Source organism: Ruditapes philippinarum, unplaced genomic scaffold (genome assembly GCF_026571515.1).
Source record: "Ruditapes philippinarum isolate M1 unplaced genomic scaffold, ASM2657151v2 ctg6819_1_1_1_1, whole genome shotgun sequence".
Taxonomy (NCBI): domain Eukaryota; kingdom Metazoa; phylum Mollusca; class Bivalvia; order Venerida; family Veneridae; genus Ruditapes; species Ruditapes philippinarum.
Window position 1 is genome coordinate 66,254 of NW_026859377.1, and position 16,961 is coordinate 83,214.

The 16,961-nt window shown below is 34.8% G+C and overlaps 2 protein-coding genes across 2 annotated transcripts; both read right to left on the bottom strand.

Moving 5' to 3' along the window:
* Positions 1–591: 591 nt before the first annotated feature.
* On the bottom strand, positions 592–5,364 carry LOC132756305 (uncharacterized). Its single transcript, XM_060747340.1, has 4 exons — positions 5,218–5,364; positions 2,405–2,710; positions 1,204–1,304; positions 592–856 (listed from the first exon to the last, which is right to left on the bottom strand). The coding sequence occupies exons 1-4, from the start codon at positions 5,288–5,290 to the stop codon at positions 686–688; spliced, it is 651 nt and encodes a 216-aa protein (XP_060603323.1). The 5' UTR covers positions 5,291–5,364; the 3' UTR covers positions 592–685.
* A 7,542-nt stretch (positions 5,365–12,906) lies between these two features.
* On the bottom strand, positions 12,907–16,697 carry LOC132756306 (uncharacterized). The gene is made up of 4 exons (XM_060747341.1): positions 16,538–16,697; positions 15,031–15,336; positions 13,938–14,038; positions 12,907–13,148 (listed from the first exon to the last, which is right to left on the bottom strand). Exons 1-4 carry the CDS (start codon positions 16,611–16,613, stop codon positions 12,978–12,980), a joined length of 654 nt encoding a protein of 217 aa, XP_060603324.1. The 5' UTR covers positions 16,614–16,697; the 3' UTR covers positions 12,907–12,977.
* Between the last annotated feature and the right edge of the window lie 264 nt (positions 16,698–16,961).

Consider the following 16,961-nt stretch of genomic DNA (forward strand, 5'->3'; position numbering starts at 1 on the left):
GCGTGAGACAAAAGTCTTGTTGCGATGTTGATTAACATTATTTTACGAATGATTTATTTAAAATAAGACATGTTGAATATTATTAATTCTTTATGAAATAATTTACTTTGGTAATTTAAATAGCCTTTATTATGTATGTAGTCGAACGTATGTTTTGAAATAAACTTAGTTAATGTATTTTGAAGGAGTGAAAGTTCAATAAAACTCTGACTTATATACTAGTACTGGTTCTTTTAATTGTAAACATTTTACAATTCCAGATATCCTTGGGTATCTCTAACGTTGCGCACAAAATTGATGGAAATTGAAAAGCATTTATTCGCTCCGAACGTAATGACTTTGGTCTATATAAAGACTATTTACGTATAAGAAAGAATGCGCTGCATAATCGATGCGACGAGATAAGAATTGAGCTGTAAGACCAATGCCGTTCAAAAATAAATCTGTTTGGAAGGGATTATGAAATCGAAAATTTAAGAAAATTATTTGAATAGTATCTATTAGGACAAAAACTGGATTAGGAATGTATTTTGTTACTATTTGGTTAATGACTATGTTCAATCGAATATTACAATTCAACACAAAGAAGACTTATCTTTTGACAGAGTTTTATATTTTCAGTTATTGCAAATAATCGTTTAATGATTAACTCATAATGGAGCAAGGTATCAGCTGTCTGATAAGTTTAATTTATATTTCCTGTAAAAACCGTGTCTGTAATAGTTGTGACCACAAGTTTGTAGGAAAAGCTTCCAATAGGCAATGGTGTTGTAGAAATCCATTTGCAAGTAATTGTCCACCCATTTGCCGCACAGTAATGTTGAAAATCTAGGGCTACTATTCGAGAGGATGAGTCCTTGAATGGAATAAAAAAATCATCTCATATTTAGTATCATTTATTGTAACATGATTAAAGAGTAACAACAACAACGACAGCAACTGTAGCAGTCATATTGTATGGAACGCCACAGCTGCCTTTCCATAACATCGACACTGTAAATGTCATGTGACGACTTTTTCAGTGGAAGACAAAAGATGCCACTGTGTATATTATTTCATTCACGAGCAGGTACCTGAGTAGAACCACCGATCTTCCGTAAATACCGTCGCTCTTCGGGTAGAGATTAAAGATTATTTTGAGATTTTTAATTTAGGGTAACATAGGACTTGTCTATCTAAAGACATACTTTAAAAGTTTCATACCATTAACGTTAAGCTAATCTTTGGGATAGGATGCACGTCTGCCAGTATAATTTCTAAATGCTGATCGTCTGCACGGCTGACAATGAAGTTGATTGGTTTGCCTGAAATACAGAAACACCATCATCTATATATAGAGTTAATGTTTATAAGGAAAATTGGGATATTTAGCATTATTGCAATAACACATGTACGTAAGCAGAAACACTTGGAATGTACAGAGGGTACGAGGCTTCATTATTAAGGTCGATATACTACTACTTTTATGTATGTAATAACTTAAAAATCTTTGCATCGTGATTAACACATTTAGTTAAGTCTGCTTTTATACCAAATTAAACTTGCTTGAAGGAAATATGCTAACACGTTATTGACACAGGCCTAATATTTCATTCGAGTGCACTACCATGCAAACAGTTACGACCATTTGTTCATATTTGACTATTACCAGTATTAAGTTTATTAAACGTTAGACCAACTTGTTAATAATGATCAATCTGCTACAAAGTTATTAATCATTTTCTATTTTGTAGTACATTTGCATTATCAATTTGTTGTAATTTATACATGTAGACATTTTAAGGGAGATGGCCGTGCATTAATGGTTTTGTGCTACATATGTATAGCTTCGCCTGTTGGTTTGAGTTATGCAAGCTTTTGACTAATACTGCTATGCTATGATGCCACTTTTCATTGGATAACGGTCACTTTTTATCGGATAACGATCACTTTTCATTGGATAACGGTCACTTTTCATAGATAATGGTGACGTTTATATAATCTTTATACACAGCAGTTGTAAATTTATGTAATATTTCTAATTTTTACTCAAAATGAATGCTGCTTTATTGTACATTGATATGGCCGTGTATAAACTGTTATTGTCGTCTAGAGGCTTTCTCAGCTTGCAACCGGTTAAAAATGATGTGTCAAAAGAATTTATATGAGCCGTGTCACGACAAAACGAACATAATGGGTTTGCGACCAGCATGGATCCAGACCAGCCTGTGCATCCGCGCAGTCTGATCAGGATCCATGTTGTTCGCTATCAGTTTCTCTACTTGTAATAGGGTTTGTAAGCGAACAGCATGGATCCTGATCAGACTGCGCGGATGCTTAGTCTGGTCTGGATCCATGCTGGTCGCAAACCAATTATGTTGGTTTTGTCGTGACACGGCTCATATGTAATACTACGTTAGCATACACTCAACATCCAAATATCTCTGTTTAGCTTCATAACTTCCAACACTGCATTTGTACCAACCCCGTGCCATGTTATTTGCATATTCAGTAATCAACGAGAATGAAGAGCCATTAATTTTCTTCTCTCTTACAGATCCAGGACTTGGGCCAGTTTGTGTTCCATTTACCATAAACGTTTGCCAAGAATCTCCAAATTTTCGACTCCAAGTCCAAGTATCTAGTGGTAGATCAGTATAATAACACGTGATAATAGTATCGCCTCTACAATCACCAGCCACAGGAACATCTAGCCATACCCTGGGATCAGCTGAAATATTTAAACAAGAAACAACATTAAATGTTTTCAGAGAGGCAGCTATTACGCGACATATTAGCTGAAAGGTCTTAACGAAAGTTCACATTTCTGTTACAAGGATAACGGTTAAAACGATTGCCGTATATGTCCAAGAAACGCCGAGGAAGCCGTATTAGAATCAAGTTCATATATGTTTGTACATACTTATTAGTAATAAAGACGATTTACAATAGATGAATATCTTAATAAAACTTTCATAAAATGCGGCTACCTGTATTGTTGTTGAAGCTCAGTTAAATACGCGTAGCGGAAAACGACCACATACTTCAAGATAATTTTAAGACCCATTTTGCCTTAGAATCGCCTTTTTTAGCTCACCTGAGCTTGCTCAGGGTGAGCTTTTAGGATCGGTGAATGTCCGTCGTCCGTCGTCCGTCGTCCGTCGTCCGTCCGGCCGTCCACAATTACTTGTGAACACTCTAGCGGTCGCATTTTTGCCTCAATCATCATCAAACTTGGTCAGGATGCTTATCTAGTTGAAAGCTCGGATGAGTTCGAACATGGGTCATCTCGGATGAAAAACTAGGTCACAAGAGCTAAAAATAGAAAAACCTTGTGAACACTCTAGAGGTCACATTTTTGACCCAATCATCATCAAACTTGGTCAGGATGTTTGTCTAGGTGATAGCTTGGATGAGTTCGAACATGGGTCATCTCGGATGAAAAAGTAGGTCACAGGAGCTATAAATAGAAAAAACCTTGTGAACACTCTAGTGGTCACATTTTTGAACCAATCATCATCAAACTTGGTCAGAATGCTTGTCTAGTCAATTGCTTGGATGAGTTCGAACATGGGTCATCTCTGATGAAAAACTAGGTCACAGGAGCTAAAAAATAGAAAAACCTTGTGAACACTCTAGTGGTCACATTTTTGACCCAATCATCATCAAACTTTGTCAGGATGCTTGTTTAGATAATAGCTCGGATGAGTTCGAATATGGGTCATCTCGGATGAAAAACTAGGTCACCGGAGCTATAAATAGAAAAACCTTGTGAACACTCTAGTGGTCACATTTTTGCATCAATCATCATCAAACTTGGTCAGGATGCTTATCTAGTTGATAGCTTGGATGAGTTCGAACATGGGTCATCTCGGATGAAAAAGTAGGTCACCAGAGCTAAAAATAGAAAAACCTTGTTAACACTTTAGCGGTCACATTTTTGCATCAATCATCATCAAACTTGATCAAGATGCTTGTCTAGGTGATAGCTCGGATGAGTTCGAACATGGGTCATCTCGGATGAAAAACTAGGTCACAGGAGCTAAAAATAGAAAAACCTTGTTAACACTCTAGTGGTCACAATTTTGACTCAATTGTCATCAAACTTGGTCAGGAAACTTGTCTAGGTCATTGCTGGGAATAAATCGAACATGGACATTTCGGATGAAAAACTAGGTCACAGGAGCTAAAAATAGAAAAAATCTTGTTAACACTCTAGTGGCTACTGTTGTGATCCAAATATTCTGTTAATTGGTCTGAAAATTTGTTTTGATGATTTCTAAGTCAAGATCGAACATGGGTCATCTTGATGAAAAACTAGGTCACACCGCCCAAATATGGAAAAACCTTGTTAACATTCTAGTGGTCACATTTTCGACTCAATTATCATCAAACTTGGTCAGGATGTTTGTCTAGGTAATTGCTTGGATGAGTTCGAAATCGCATGTGAAACTAGGTCACCGGAGCTAAAAATAGAAAAATCTTGTTAACACTCTTGTTGCTACTGTTTTGATCCAAGTATCCTGGAAATTGGTCTGAAAGTTTGTTTTGATGATTTCTAGGTCAAGTTTGAATATGTGTCACCTGGGTAAAAAACTAGGTCGCACTGCTCAAATATGGATAATCCTTGTTAACACTGTAGTGGTCACATTTTTGACTCACCTGTCATGAGACTTGGTCAGAATGCTTGTCTAGGTAATTGTTTGGATGAGTTTGATAATTCAGGTGAGCGATCTAGGGCCATCATGGCCCTCTTGTTTTATATTAGTTTGGTAACATGTTATAGTTTCCAAAGAATTACTTTTGGCCAATTACCGGAACCATTGTTTGCTTCTGTTGCTTCTCAGCAATTAGTTTGTATTTTGTATGGAAGTCAAATAAGTACCTTGTTTACATTTTCTTACTTTAATGACAATAATTTTACATTCAGCGCTACTTTCGTTATGTGATAAGCATCTAACATACTCTCAAACCATTATTTACACGCTATAGAACGAACTCGTATTCGCTCCTTTTAAAGTAGGACAAATTCAATCTTTCTGAGGCAGAATGTATCTGCTTAATTCTATTTGCTGCTATTTAATTGCAACAAAACGTTAAATAGTAACACACTTAAACGATATAAAAAATAGCATATAATCGCAAAATAAAGCATGACAGAAAATATACACGCCATAATGCTAGAAATAGAAATACAAACATCATTGCATCATATAAGTTTTAACAAGCATTTCTTACCTGTAACAAAAGAAATAGCAGCTGATAGCATGAGCAGCATAAAATCTCTATATAGGCTCATTGAACACATCATCAGATAGTTTGAAATATGCTTGCAGCCTAATTTAAACAAAAAAGCTGTTCCTATATCAAAGGAGTACTTGTACTCAATGACAGTGATCTTATCTACGAAAGCTATTAATAGAATAAAACATGTTGACTTATCTAATATTACTTTAATACCGCCTTTGCATACTTACTGTAGTACAACTGAGCTATGCATATTAAAAGAATATGTGTCAATCCGAAAAACCTTTAAATGTCAGCAAAAAACTTTATAAAAATATTCGAAAACGATGACATAAGAAATTGACACTGTCAACGTCATCTTTAACGTAGGTATCTTTTAGAGAATACAGAAATAACTGTCGTCGTTCTTCGCAGAATAAAATACTACAATTCGTAATAACATACCACCTGGAAACGCCAAAACACGATCGCCATGATTGGTAAAGACTGGCGAAATATTGAGTTGTTAAAAGAGCCGAACAATGTGTTTACTTTCGAAAGCCTCCATGCTGTACAACAACATGTCAAATCTGCGCTGTCACAAAGTATACCAATTCTTGCTCCTCTGGCATAGTGGTAAAATTTTCCCTTAAAGACAAAGTGAATGGCAAAACAACAACAATTTGCAAAAGACAAAACCTAATCAAAAAACAAAAAAAACAGGCATTCCCCTTGAACGAAGTTTACTAGCATTTATTTGGCGGAACAAGACGTCCGTAGCCAAATGGTCCTTCAACGATTTTTACTAGCATTTATTAAATGAAACAGGCGTCCGCGACCGAGCGGTTTAGTTCCTTGATTTCAAACTCCTTGTCCTTCATTGCTATGGCATTGCATTTTCTATAATGTACGAACTTTATGCTAACATTTTGATCCAAAACCCATGAACACTATTAATTCTTTGTTATAGTTTCCTTGGTTAAAATATTTTCGTCATCCACTGTGACGTTCCGTTTCGCATGATGGAAAGTCGTGTTTTTAACAGCGTGATTTTATTATTTCGACTTTACCCCATCCTACTTTTGACTTTTCATCATCGTACCTTTGACCTTTTACCATCGTGGTTTCGTTCGTTTGACTTTTCAACATTGTAATTTTAAATTTTGTTTTGTTTCGAGTTATGTGTGTGTCGCGATGGCCCTAAGGAGATATAGTACCAAATAAATATTATCTCGGTGTTGTTTCAATTCTATTACGCTCCAGTGAATCGGATAAAAACGTTAGCGATAGCGACGATGATATGAAGATTCGTCGTGCTGAAATGCAAGCTTTTGCAAAGAAACTATTTCGTTCGGGTTTCAAAGCTGCAACATCCACAGTCAGTTTCTGGGAGTCGTCACGTGGTACAGGTTATGCTGATGGCTCTTCAAACTCTTTAATTAAAGTCTAAATACAGGCAGATTTCAATATAACGTGTTACTTGAGAAAAAAGGAACGGTCAGAGTGTATGAAGCTTGCTAGATATGTAACAACAATTGTCTAGTTTAAGTGGCTTGGTCAAAGTGCAGTTTTATTGAATTAACTATCGCCTTTCCATTTTGTGACATTTATGTTTGCTGAAAAAAAAATGTACGAAAAACAACCAAATTGTCTTCTTGTTTTTAAGCATGATTAATTACTTCATAAGGAATTGTAAACAGACATCAGGCGGTCAACGGCAAAGCGAATGCTGCGTGAACAAATACAGCTGAGAATCGATAAATATGCCATAAGGAACAAAAAGCAGCTATATATTTTTATGTAAATTTAGAACTTTACGGAAGTTCAATCATAAATTAATACATAGGCTACAAGATGGTCTGCAAAGCAATACATTTTGTATTACCCACACTATGAGTGATATACTGTGAGTGATATGTATTTTATTTCACCTATTAAAACCCAGAACTTCATTTGTAAGCAAAAACTATTGCAGCAATTTGACAGAGTATATGCTAAATAACTGTGCGAATTTATTGGCAAATTAAAATATACGGTTCATAAATGAAATTTAGTCAATTATATTAGTGTGAAGCAACAGTTATGTTTGAAACGTTAGCTCAGTTGGTGTTGAATTACAGAGTTAGCACGTTCGACTCTACAAGTAAATAAACATCTTTAATACATTTTCTCTTGTTTTGCGTATCATTTTAGAATATCATAATAAAGTAACGATCCTGTATGTTTTGTAATTGATATTGTAGCTGTGTGTATATGTGTGTGTTTGCTTTGTTTACCCTCGCCACCGGAATGAACCATATGGGCGAGCATATACTTCATTTAAAACGTACTATATTTATATGGGAAATAGTGTTAATTAAACTATAGTTTTATCGGTACATGTGTTTACGTATGTGCCATAATTCCTATCACAAGTTCGAGTACATGTATATGAGTACGTAACCCGTGATAGGAATAAGATGGGATTACTCCCATGCCTAGTTAAAATTACGTGTATTTAGAGAGTGAACCGCATATTTAATTTACTTAAAGTTAAAAGGCCGAGACGTTTATTAAGAATACCGTCTCTTATAACAGGTCAACTATAAAAATATCATAAATTTAAAACAAAGATAATCTTTTTAAAGCAGTGTCAGGAACGTAATTCCCCAATTCAATGAGATACAATCTTATGGGTACTAATTTGATCGGATACTCATACATTCGAGTGCCAAATTTATTTTAGCAGGAAAATGATAGAATTTGTACGTTTGTTTACTGTGTTTACTTATTTCAGCCGAACACCTGCTTAGTTAAGACTGTTCCAATTGGTCTGAAAGTGATTGCCTCCTTTGTTGTGATTGGCCGAAAATTCTCTGTTTACAAAATAAGGAGGTCAATCCGATTTTGTAAAATTTTGCAAATTTTCTTACTTTTTGGATTGACCTACATCGACAAGTTTGTCACGCGAACGGGATAGAGATGTAGCAGGTGCCCGTTACACTCCAATGTATAGTATCTGTACAACTATTAGATGTTAAAATGTAATAAATTATAAAATGTTATTACAACACTTGGTTGTTTCAATCAATGGTCAAGTGTAAAATGATAAATTCCCAAAACATGGCTATAAGAAATACCTTTGTTACCCATAATGTGATGAAGTGACCTTTTTTGATAAATATATGGACCCTTCATACTTGAGTGTATGTGTTTAGCTTATGCTGCATATGGGGGACACATACACTTATATACTTTATACATAGGACAAACAAACACAGGGCAGGGGTGGTGGGGTATTTACAATATAGAGTCTTTTTAACATTATGGGTAACAGTAACCTTTTAATCCAATTTGTTTGACCATTTGATTTACATTAATAAAACAATGTCTGGCATTTAGACCCAGTTAATATATTTTGATTAAAATACACTGTCAAATGATACTACCGTTCCACGGCCACTTCCTAGGACCACATGTAAAATTAATAAATATTAACTCTATGTAATATACATGTTTACAGTTAAAAGTATACGTCTACATGCCTAGACTATAATAAATTCATTTGGAAGGGATGAAAAAGTTAATGTAAAGAAGTGCAACAGAAATGCAACACCACCGGCGAACGAATCAGAAATCGAAATATAATTGTGTGTATATACTTTTTTTTAATGCGTTTATTTAAGGTCGCCGCCGGAAAGCCCATATGGGCGACCGTACACTCAAGTCGGGCCATCCTAGAGCGTCCCGCCGAGATTTGTTCGTCAATTTTTTTCCAGCTTTTTGTATAGGATATCGACCGAGTACGAGGTCTTTCTGGTTAGGAAAGACATGGTCACGAATTTCATGTACACCGAGAGCGCGTAGCGCTCGAGGTGTTTCATGAAATTCGTGACCAGGTCTTTCCTAAACAGAAAGATCGATGTACGAGGCCGATATCCAACTTACACACCGTAAAACTATATTGGCTTGAGCAATGGCTGATCCGAAACATTTGATGTAATGCACAAAGATTATTTTTTAACACAGCGCATAAGTAGGTAAGCTTTTATCAACGTTCTGCTTAAATAAAGTATTTATTTTACATTAAACTTGGTTTTTCCCTTTAAAATAATAATAAAAAGGCTAAATGTGTATAATTATGTTGATAGTATTTCGTATCAGACATTTCAAAATTTCAAATTTTAGGATATTTGCCTTACCCCCCCCCCCCCCCCCCGAACAGTTTTACCCCCTTTTTGTTCGCTGTGGCGACTTGTAACTTGTCAAAAGTTTATCTCGTGCACAGGGACCCAGCACAGTGTTTGGATATTGTAAAAACGTAATTCTAGAAAAAATAATATACTTATATATAATATATAGACGTATACTTATATATAATATATAGACGTCTATATATTATATATAAGTATACGTCTATATATTATATATAAGTATATTTTTTTTCTAGAATTACGTTTTACACTATTCCAACACTGTGCTGGGTCCCTGTGATCTCGTGTATATATTTCATGTATTTTATTTATGGATGCTAATTTCTTTTCACAAATTTGTGCGAGAGTTTTTGTTTATTGAAACACAATGAAATTTCGGCAATAGGCGATGAATTTTAATTTTTATAACAAACAATTCAACAATCAAATTTTTTAACATTTTTAAAACATGGGGGTGGGGGTGGCAAATGTCCATGGAGCCCTACCAAAGATATGAGGGGGCTAATGTCCGCCATTGCAAAAACTGCGCAAACTCCGAGGGGGCAACAGTCAGAGGGGCAAATGTCCGGATACCTAGCAGACCACGAAATACTTACATATGTATATTGTTGCATGACAAGTGTAAGATACATGATCCGAAATTATATTTTATATAGCAGATTATAAAGTGTTCTAATATAAAATTATCGCTCATCATATAATTTTTTTTACAAAAACACTAACACTTATAACTTTATATTAAAATTTCTTTTTCAAGATTTCTTTTAATAATATCCTTATCGTTTTTGTCGGTATTTTAAAAACTAATGGGAGATGTGTCCATTGTAAACTAATCCACTTTGAGTACTTGTCTCTGCATGTCACTATAAGCAAGGTTTGGATTATATCTTTAACGTTCTTTGAACCTGAGCCCTGGATTCGAGGGTTTTCAGGGGAAATCAGTTTTGATTGTTCGCGGGTTGAAATGAAAGGCAGTAGAAAGCCCAACTAAAAAAAAAAGGGGGGGGGGGGGTAACGGGGATTAACAATCTGATTGATCCCGAGGGTTGGAATGTTTCCTAGGTTTCCTGCGGTTTCCTAGGCAAAATGTTTATCAAATGGACGTTATTTGAATCACAAATGAAACGGACATATTTTTGTTATATTTTTTCGATATGAATGTTTGGTACAATTTCTATGTACTATGAATTTATTATGGATTAGGTGATTGAGAATCTTGATAAGTATGCGGTGATAACTGTTATAGTTTCATAGAAATGAACTTAAAGCATCCATTTTTGTTATATTGTGAACTTAATGACAGAAGAAAAATGTTAAATGTGTCCTAACTTTGATATGCTATCCATTTATTTTATTCAAGGATTTAATATAGGGATGTTGGAATAATTGCTAAGTGCATGAAATAAAAGTAATCTTGTTTAAAAGAAAGTATCCAGATTTTGTAATACAGGAATATTATGACAATCATTTATTTACATTTTATTTTCATTTTCAATTATTGATTGCATTTCATGTTTTCTTTGTCTACGCATAGGCAGGTCTATTTTTTCACGTGTTTTTCATGACCGGGTCTGTCTGACTAGAACAGACCTGTGAACGTGCAAACGATAGACCTCATAACGGACTTTCTTTTGTATCAACAGGTCTATCCGAAAAATATAGACCTGTCACAAACAATAGAGGAGGTGTGTAATGGTGGAGGAAGACCCCAGGTGCCCCTTCGGGCATTATTTCAGGCACGAGCGGGCACCTGGGTAGAACCACTGACCTTCCGTAAGCCAGCTGGATAGCTTCTTCACATGAAAGATTTCGACCCGAGTGAGGATTGAACCTACAGCGGTGAGGGACCTGTGATCTCAAGTCAGCGACCTTAACCACTCGGCCAAGGAGGCCCGCTATACCTCTCTTAAAGAAATAATATATGTATATTATTATGCAAATAAAACAAGTTTCAAACATCGAAGAATATGTAAAATATGTACTGCAAATATTTGTGCACATTATAAGTAATCAATCAATAAATTATATGCATTCATCTTTTTTTGGAAAATTTGACTTAGAATTTATAGAAAATAAATTTCTAATTACCTCCCTTTATTTACATAAAATGGTAAATTCGGTAATATCTTTACAAACGATGCTTATTGGAACTTACAATATTGACAAATCTTACTTTGAGCATCATATGTATGAAAAAAAACCATAAAAAATTGTGTTACAGGATCTTTAATTGAGGATTCACCATGAACGCTGTATTAAGAACATTACTATCAAATGATGTTTTATATGTTCTGTTCACTGACCATTTTATCAATATGCAGTCGACATGCTAATAAAACTAGGACATACTACATTTTACTCAAAGTTTTACTATCTAATGTTATTGATCAGACTATTATTCCTTTCCTCTTGTAGAAAGTGGGTCATTCTGAAGAACATCTTTATTCTCTGTTTGATATACAAAATCCGTATTAACAAGAAAAAAAATCCTATTTTTGGTAATATCTGACCTTGTAAAAAATCCGTATTTAAGTAAAATACGAACATACAAAGTTCCCGTATATTACGAGTGTCCGGATCATCGGTATATTAGTCATATACGTATTGCATGATATACGGTCCTGTACATCTACGTATTTCAAATTTCACTTATTTTTACTTGTCTATCTATGATATACCGATTATCGTACCCTTTATTGTATCCGTGGTCATAATGGCTTAAAATGCCGTTTATAGCGCGATTTTGACACAGGGCGATCTTTTTTATGACAAACAAAATAACAAACCCCCGTGATAGTGTGACTTTTATCTAAAGGGGTGGGGGAAATAAAATCACGTGTACGGAAAAAATTGAGTCGGTGACCCCCTATGTCGTTTTGACTAAGTATACATTTTAAAGGACGTTTAAAGAAAAAAAATCAAAAATTTATTTCAGAATTTTTTTTTAATAAATCGCTTTAAATACGAAAAATACGGCTAAACTGAACATCAAATTTTACACAAAAATTGTGATACCCTTAACAGTTGTCAAGGATACGCAACGACGTCATGATAAAAAAACGGACTTTGATTGTCAACTTTCACGTCGTGTGTACAAAAATTGGCTGAAACTATTGGAATAAAAGGGAATCTCATCAGAAATATGGTCAACTTTTTGAATGCCAATTTTCAAAACGCTGCTTGAAGGTTTGCAAAGTGTCGCGTTCTACCTTAACGTCGCGCACGAAATTGATTGAAATTGAACTTCGAACTTTGGTCTATATAAAGACTATTGATAAGAAAGAATGCGCTGCATAGCCGATGCGTCGAGATAAGAGTTGCATTGTAAGACCAATGCCATATATATGTGTAGTTCAAAATAAATTCATTTGGAAGAGATGAAATCGAAAATTTAAGAAAATTCTTTAAGTAGTATCTATTAGGACAAAAACTTGATTGCGAATGCATTTTGTTAAGAGTAGTTAAATTCGACACAAAGAACTGTTATCTTTTTTGACAAAGATTTAAATTTTCATTCATTGCAAATAATCCTTTAATGATTAACTCATACAAGAGCAACACATCAGCTGTTTGATACGTTTAATTTATATTTCCTGTAAAAACAGTGTCTGTAATAGTTGTAACCACCAGTCTGTAGGAAAAGTTTCCAATAGGCAGTGGTGTTGTAGAAACCCATTTGCAAGTAATTGTCCACCTCATTCCCCTACAGTAATGTTGAAAATCTAGGGCTACTGGTTGAAGGGAAGAGTCCTTGAATTAAAAAAGAAACAGTTGCTTTAACTTGCCATTTCATATTAAGATTAACCTAAGTCTTGTAGCAACAGCGGTGATATCAACAGCGCCTGCAGCTGTTACATCAACTCTGTAAACGCAATGCCATGTGCCTATTTATAATTCTCCATAGTCACGGGGGAGGAACTGTTACACGAAGGATGGAGTTTTTATGATAACTTGTTTGGGGTTCTTATGATACAGTAACTGTCACGGAGTTCCTGGAAAACGTTACGGATTTCTGTAAAAAACTTTTCTATATACTTGGTGAACTAACGTGAAAAATGGTAATTTTACCTTTAAATGGGGTGTTTGAGGTGCTAAATTAAATTTTGATAATAAAGCTTGCCCTACATATTGTATTATGTTTCAGAAAAACCTTTTATTCCAGTGATCATCGCCATTTTTTGTTTTAAAAATCAAAAAGTTTTGAGTAAACTTTCCAAATTACTTGCTCATTCGTGCATATTTACCTTTTCATTTGTGATCTTCTTCGTTGCTATACTTAATTACCTAATTATAATGGAGAGTTGCATACATAAAGCCTGTGCAAATAAATTTATACCCGATTTTTAATCGTGTTAGTGGAGGAAGCTGAAGGACGACCCTCCCTATATTATTTCATCCACAAGCGGGTACCTGAGTCGAACCACTGACCTTCTGTAAATTAGGATGCTCTTCACGAAGTGTTTAAAGATTATTGTTAGATCTTACTTTGGGGTAACATGGGATATGTCTATCTTAAGGTATAATTTAAAAGTTTCATACCGTCAAGGTTAAGTTTATCTTTGGGAAAGGATGGACGTTTGCCAATAAAATTTCTAGATGCTGATCCTCTGCACGGCTGACCAAGACACTGTCTGGTTTGCCTAAAATGCAAAAATACATTTAAGTTTTTCCATAAACGGCTTTTGCAAATTTATTTTTCTTCTTCTTTTTGCATTATTATAAATTTGTTGTAATATACACATAGAGACGTTTAACAGGTTAAATGGTCGTGCATTAAATACTTGACTAATACTGCAATAATTTTTATGTCCCCGTAGGGTGGCACATTAAAATCGCACCGTCCGCCTGTCTGTATGTTCGCCTGTATGTGCGTCCCCAATTCATTCATGTTCGGTCTGTAACTTTGTTATACATTGAGAGATTTTGAAATAGCTTTGCACAAATGTCTACACGATGTGTCCCGACCAATAACCACGTCACTACCTCAAAGGTCAAGGTCACACTAACAAATTGAAGTTTCACATTGTCACAGTATGAGTTTATACACATTCGTGCCGGATTGTAACTTTGTCATGCATTAAAGGATTTTACTATCACATCAAGACCCACGTCCCTACCTTCATGGTCAAGGTCAAACTTATAGTTTGAAGGTGATCATTCTCTAAAGAAGAGTTTTAAGATGCACATTCGTGTCTGGACTGTAACTTTGTCATGCATTGAAGAGTTTTGAAATAAGTAGGAATAAATATTTACCACATCCCCAAGGTGGTAAGTTTGCTATAAATAGCACTTCATTTCACAAGAACAATATTAAGCAATTGGCTACTTACATTCTCTTTTCTTTTCATAATACCTTTCCGAAATGCTTAAGAAACGTTTTCGGGAGCATTCGTCACTTTTGCTTGACAGCTGTTGTTCATTGGATAACGGTGAAGTTTCTATAATCTATATACACAGCTCCTTTGAATTTAATATGTAAAAGTTTTCGCTGTAGTACTATATATACTACATTGAAATGGCCGTGTATACATTGGTATTGCCGACTAGATGCGAGGGCTGCATCAGCTTATTACCGATTATAACGGGCAACTTAACATGTCAAAATGTATATATTTTACAACTATATACTTACACTCCATATCCAAATATCTCTGTTTAGCTTCATAATTTCCAACACTGCATTTATACCAACCCCGTGCCATGCTATCTGCACCTATAGTAATCAACGAGAATGAAGAGGCTTTAAATTTCCGCTCTCGTACAATTCCAGGACTTGGGCCAATTTGTGTTCCATTTACCATTAACGTTTGCCAAGAATTCCCAAATTTTCGACTCCAAGTCCATGTGGCTAGTGGTAGATCAGTATAATAACACGTGATAATAGTATCACCTCTACAATCACCAGCCACAGGAACATCTAGCCATACCCTGGGATCAGCTGAAATATTTAAACCAAAAAATCATTCAAAGTTTTCAGGAAGACTGCTATTAAGTGATATATTTGCTGGAAGGTCTTAACGTAAGTTCACATTTCTTTTTAAATTATTTGATAACGAAACCACGATGCTAAAATGTTGAAGGTACGATGATGAAAAGTAAGATGGGTGATAGCAGTGAAGGGGTTTGAAGTAAACGAACTTAACCACACGGCCACGGACGCCTTGTTTCATTACATAAATGCTAGTAAAATCAGTTGAAGGACCATTTGGCCACGGGCGCATTGTTTCTTTAGATAAATGCTTGTAAAATTCGTTCAAGGGAATGTTCAGAATATTCAATATACACTGTAGTCTGTTTTGTTTGTTGTTGTTCCTTGGTTTGTTTTTCTTTGTCTTATTCTTTGTTCTGTGTTTTGCAAATTTTGTTCACTTTGTCTTTAATAGATGATTTGGATTTGTTGTTGTACAGCATGTATGCTTTTGTGGTCTCTTTTATAATGTGATAGGTTTTGTAACTAAACACATTGTTCAGCTCTTTTGACAACTCAATATTTCGCCAGTCTTTACCAATCATGGCGATAGTGTTTGGTGTGTCCGACGGTATTTTATGCTGTACTAAATAGAAACTTTGTACAGATAAGATTTCTCACACGATTAAATGATAATGTACGATAATAACGATTACGACACATACCTAAAGAATGCGAACGGAGGATTAATTTAAAAATCTTCATACTTTGGTAACATGTTGTAATTTCCAAAGAATAACTTTTTGGCCAAAAATTTGAAGCATCGTTTGCTGTTGTTGCTGTCCGGCAATTCCTACAGTGATTGAGTATTTTGTATGGTAGTCAACAAACTTCTTTGTTTACGTTTTAAGCTGCTTTTATGACAATAATTCCTTATACATTCAGCGCTCTTTTTTTCAGATAATAGCGTATAATATGCTTCCGAACAATTATTTACACGTTATAATACTCATTTTCGCTTTATCTTAAGGACAAATATATTCGTTTCTGAGGCATAATGTGCCTTTAAGACATAATTGTATTTAGTGATATTTTAAAAGACTAAAACACTTACACTTAAACGACCTGATAAATAAAAGCATATAGTCGCAAAATAAAACAAGAAAGGAAAAATACATGTCACAATGCTAAAACTAGATTTATATTTAAATTTAAGCTACTTTTTTCTTACCTGTAACAACAGAAATAGCAGCTGCAGCTGATATAATGAGCAAAGTAAAATCTCTAAGTAGGCCCGCTGAACACATTATCAGACTGTCAATATATTATCTTATTATATTGTTATTGCTTGCAATATATTATCTGCTTAATTCGAATAAAACACTTTTCTATATGAAATGAGCACTTGCACTAAATGATAGTGATCTTATCTTTAACATGCGCGTGCGCCTAATTGACATTATCAAGCTGGCAGGGTCACAGAGAAAAGCAAATCGGCGATCGTTATCAGTTTTTACGCTAAGATGCCTGCGAAGTCCACCATTTTCCGTAGACAAGCTACTTATTTAAGACAATGGTGCAGAAGTAATATAGATTGAAATTATTTTAATTTGTTGTCAATTTAAAACTATTTAATCGGTATATTAATTAAGTTA

Excerpts from the sequence above, each read along its gene's own strand:
- LOC132756306 (XM_060747341.1), bottom strand. The coding sequence starts at position 16,613 with ATGTGTTCAGCGGGCCTACTTAGAGATTTTACTTTGCTCATTATATCA. Across the intron at positions 15,337-16,537 it reads TGCTATTTCTGTTGTTACAG|CTGATCCCAGGGTATGGCTA; the intron begins GTAAGAAAAAAG and ends TAAATATTTCAG. Across the intron at positions 14,039-15,030 it reads GAGATATTTGGATATGGAGT|GCAAACCAGACAGTGTCTTG; the intron begins GTAAGTATATAG and ends TTTGCATTTTAG.
- LOC132756305 (XM_060747340.1), bottom strand. The coding sequence starts at position 5,290 with ATGATGTGTTCAATGAGCCTATATAGAGATTTTATGCTGCTCATGCTA. Across the intron at positions 2,711-5,217 it reads TGCTATTTCTTTTGTTACAG|CTGATCCCAGGGTATGGCTA; the intron begins GTAAGAAATGCT and ends TAAATATTTCAG. Across the intron at positions 1,305-2,404 it reads GAGATATTTGGATGTTGAGT|GCAAACCAATCAACTTCATT; the intron begins GTATGCTAACGT and ends TCTGTATTTCAG.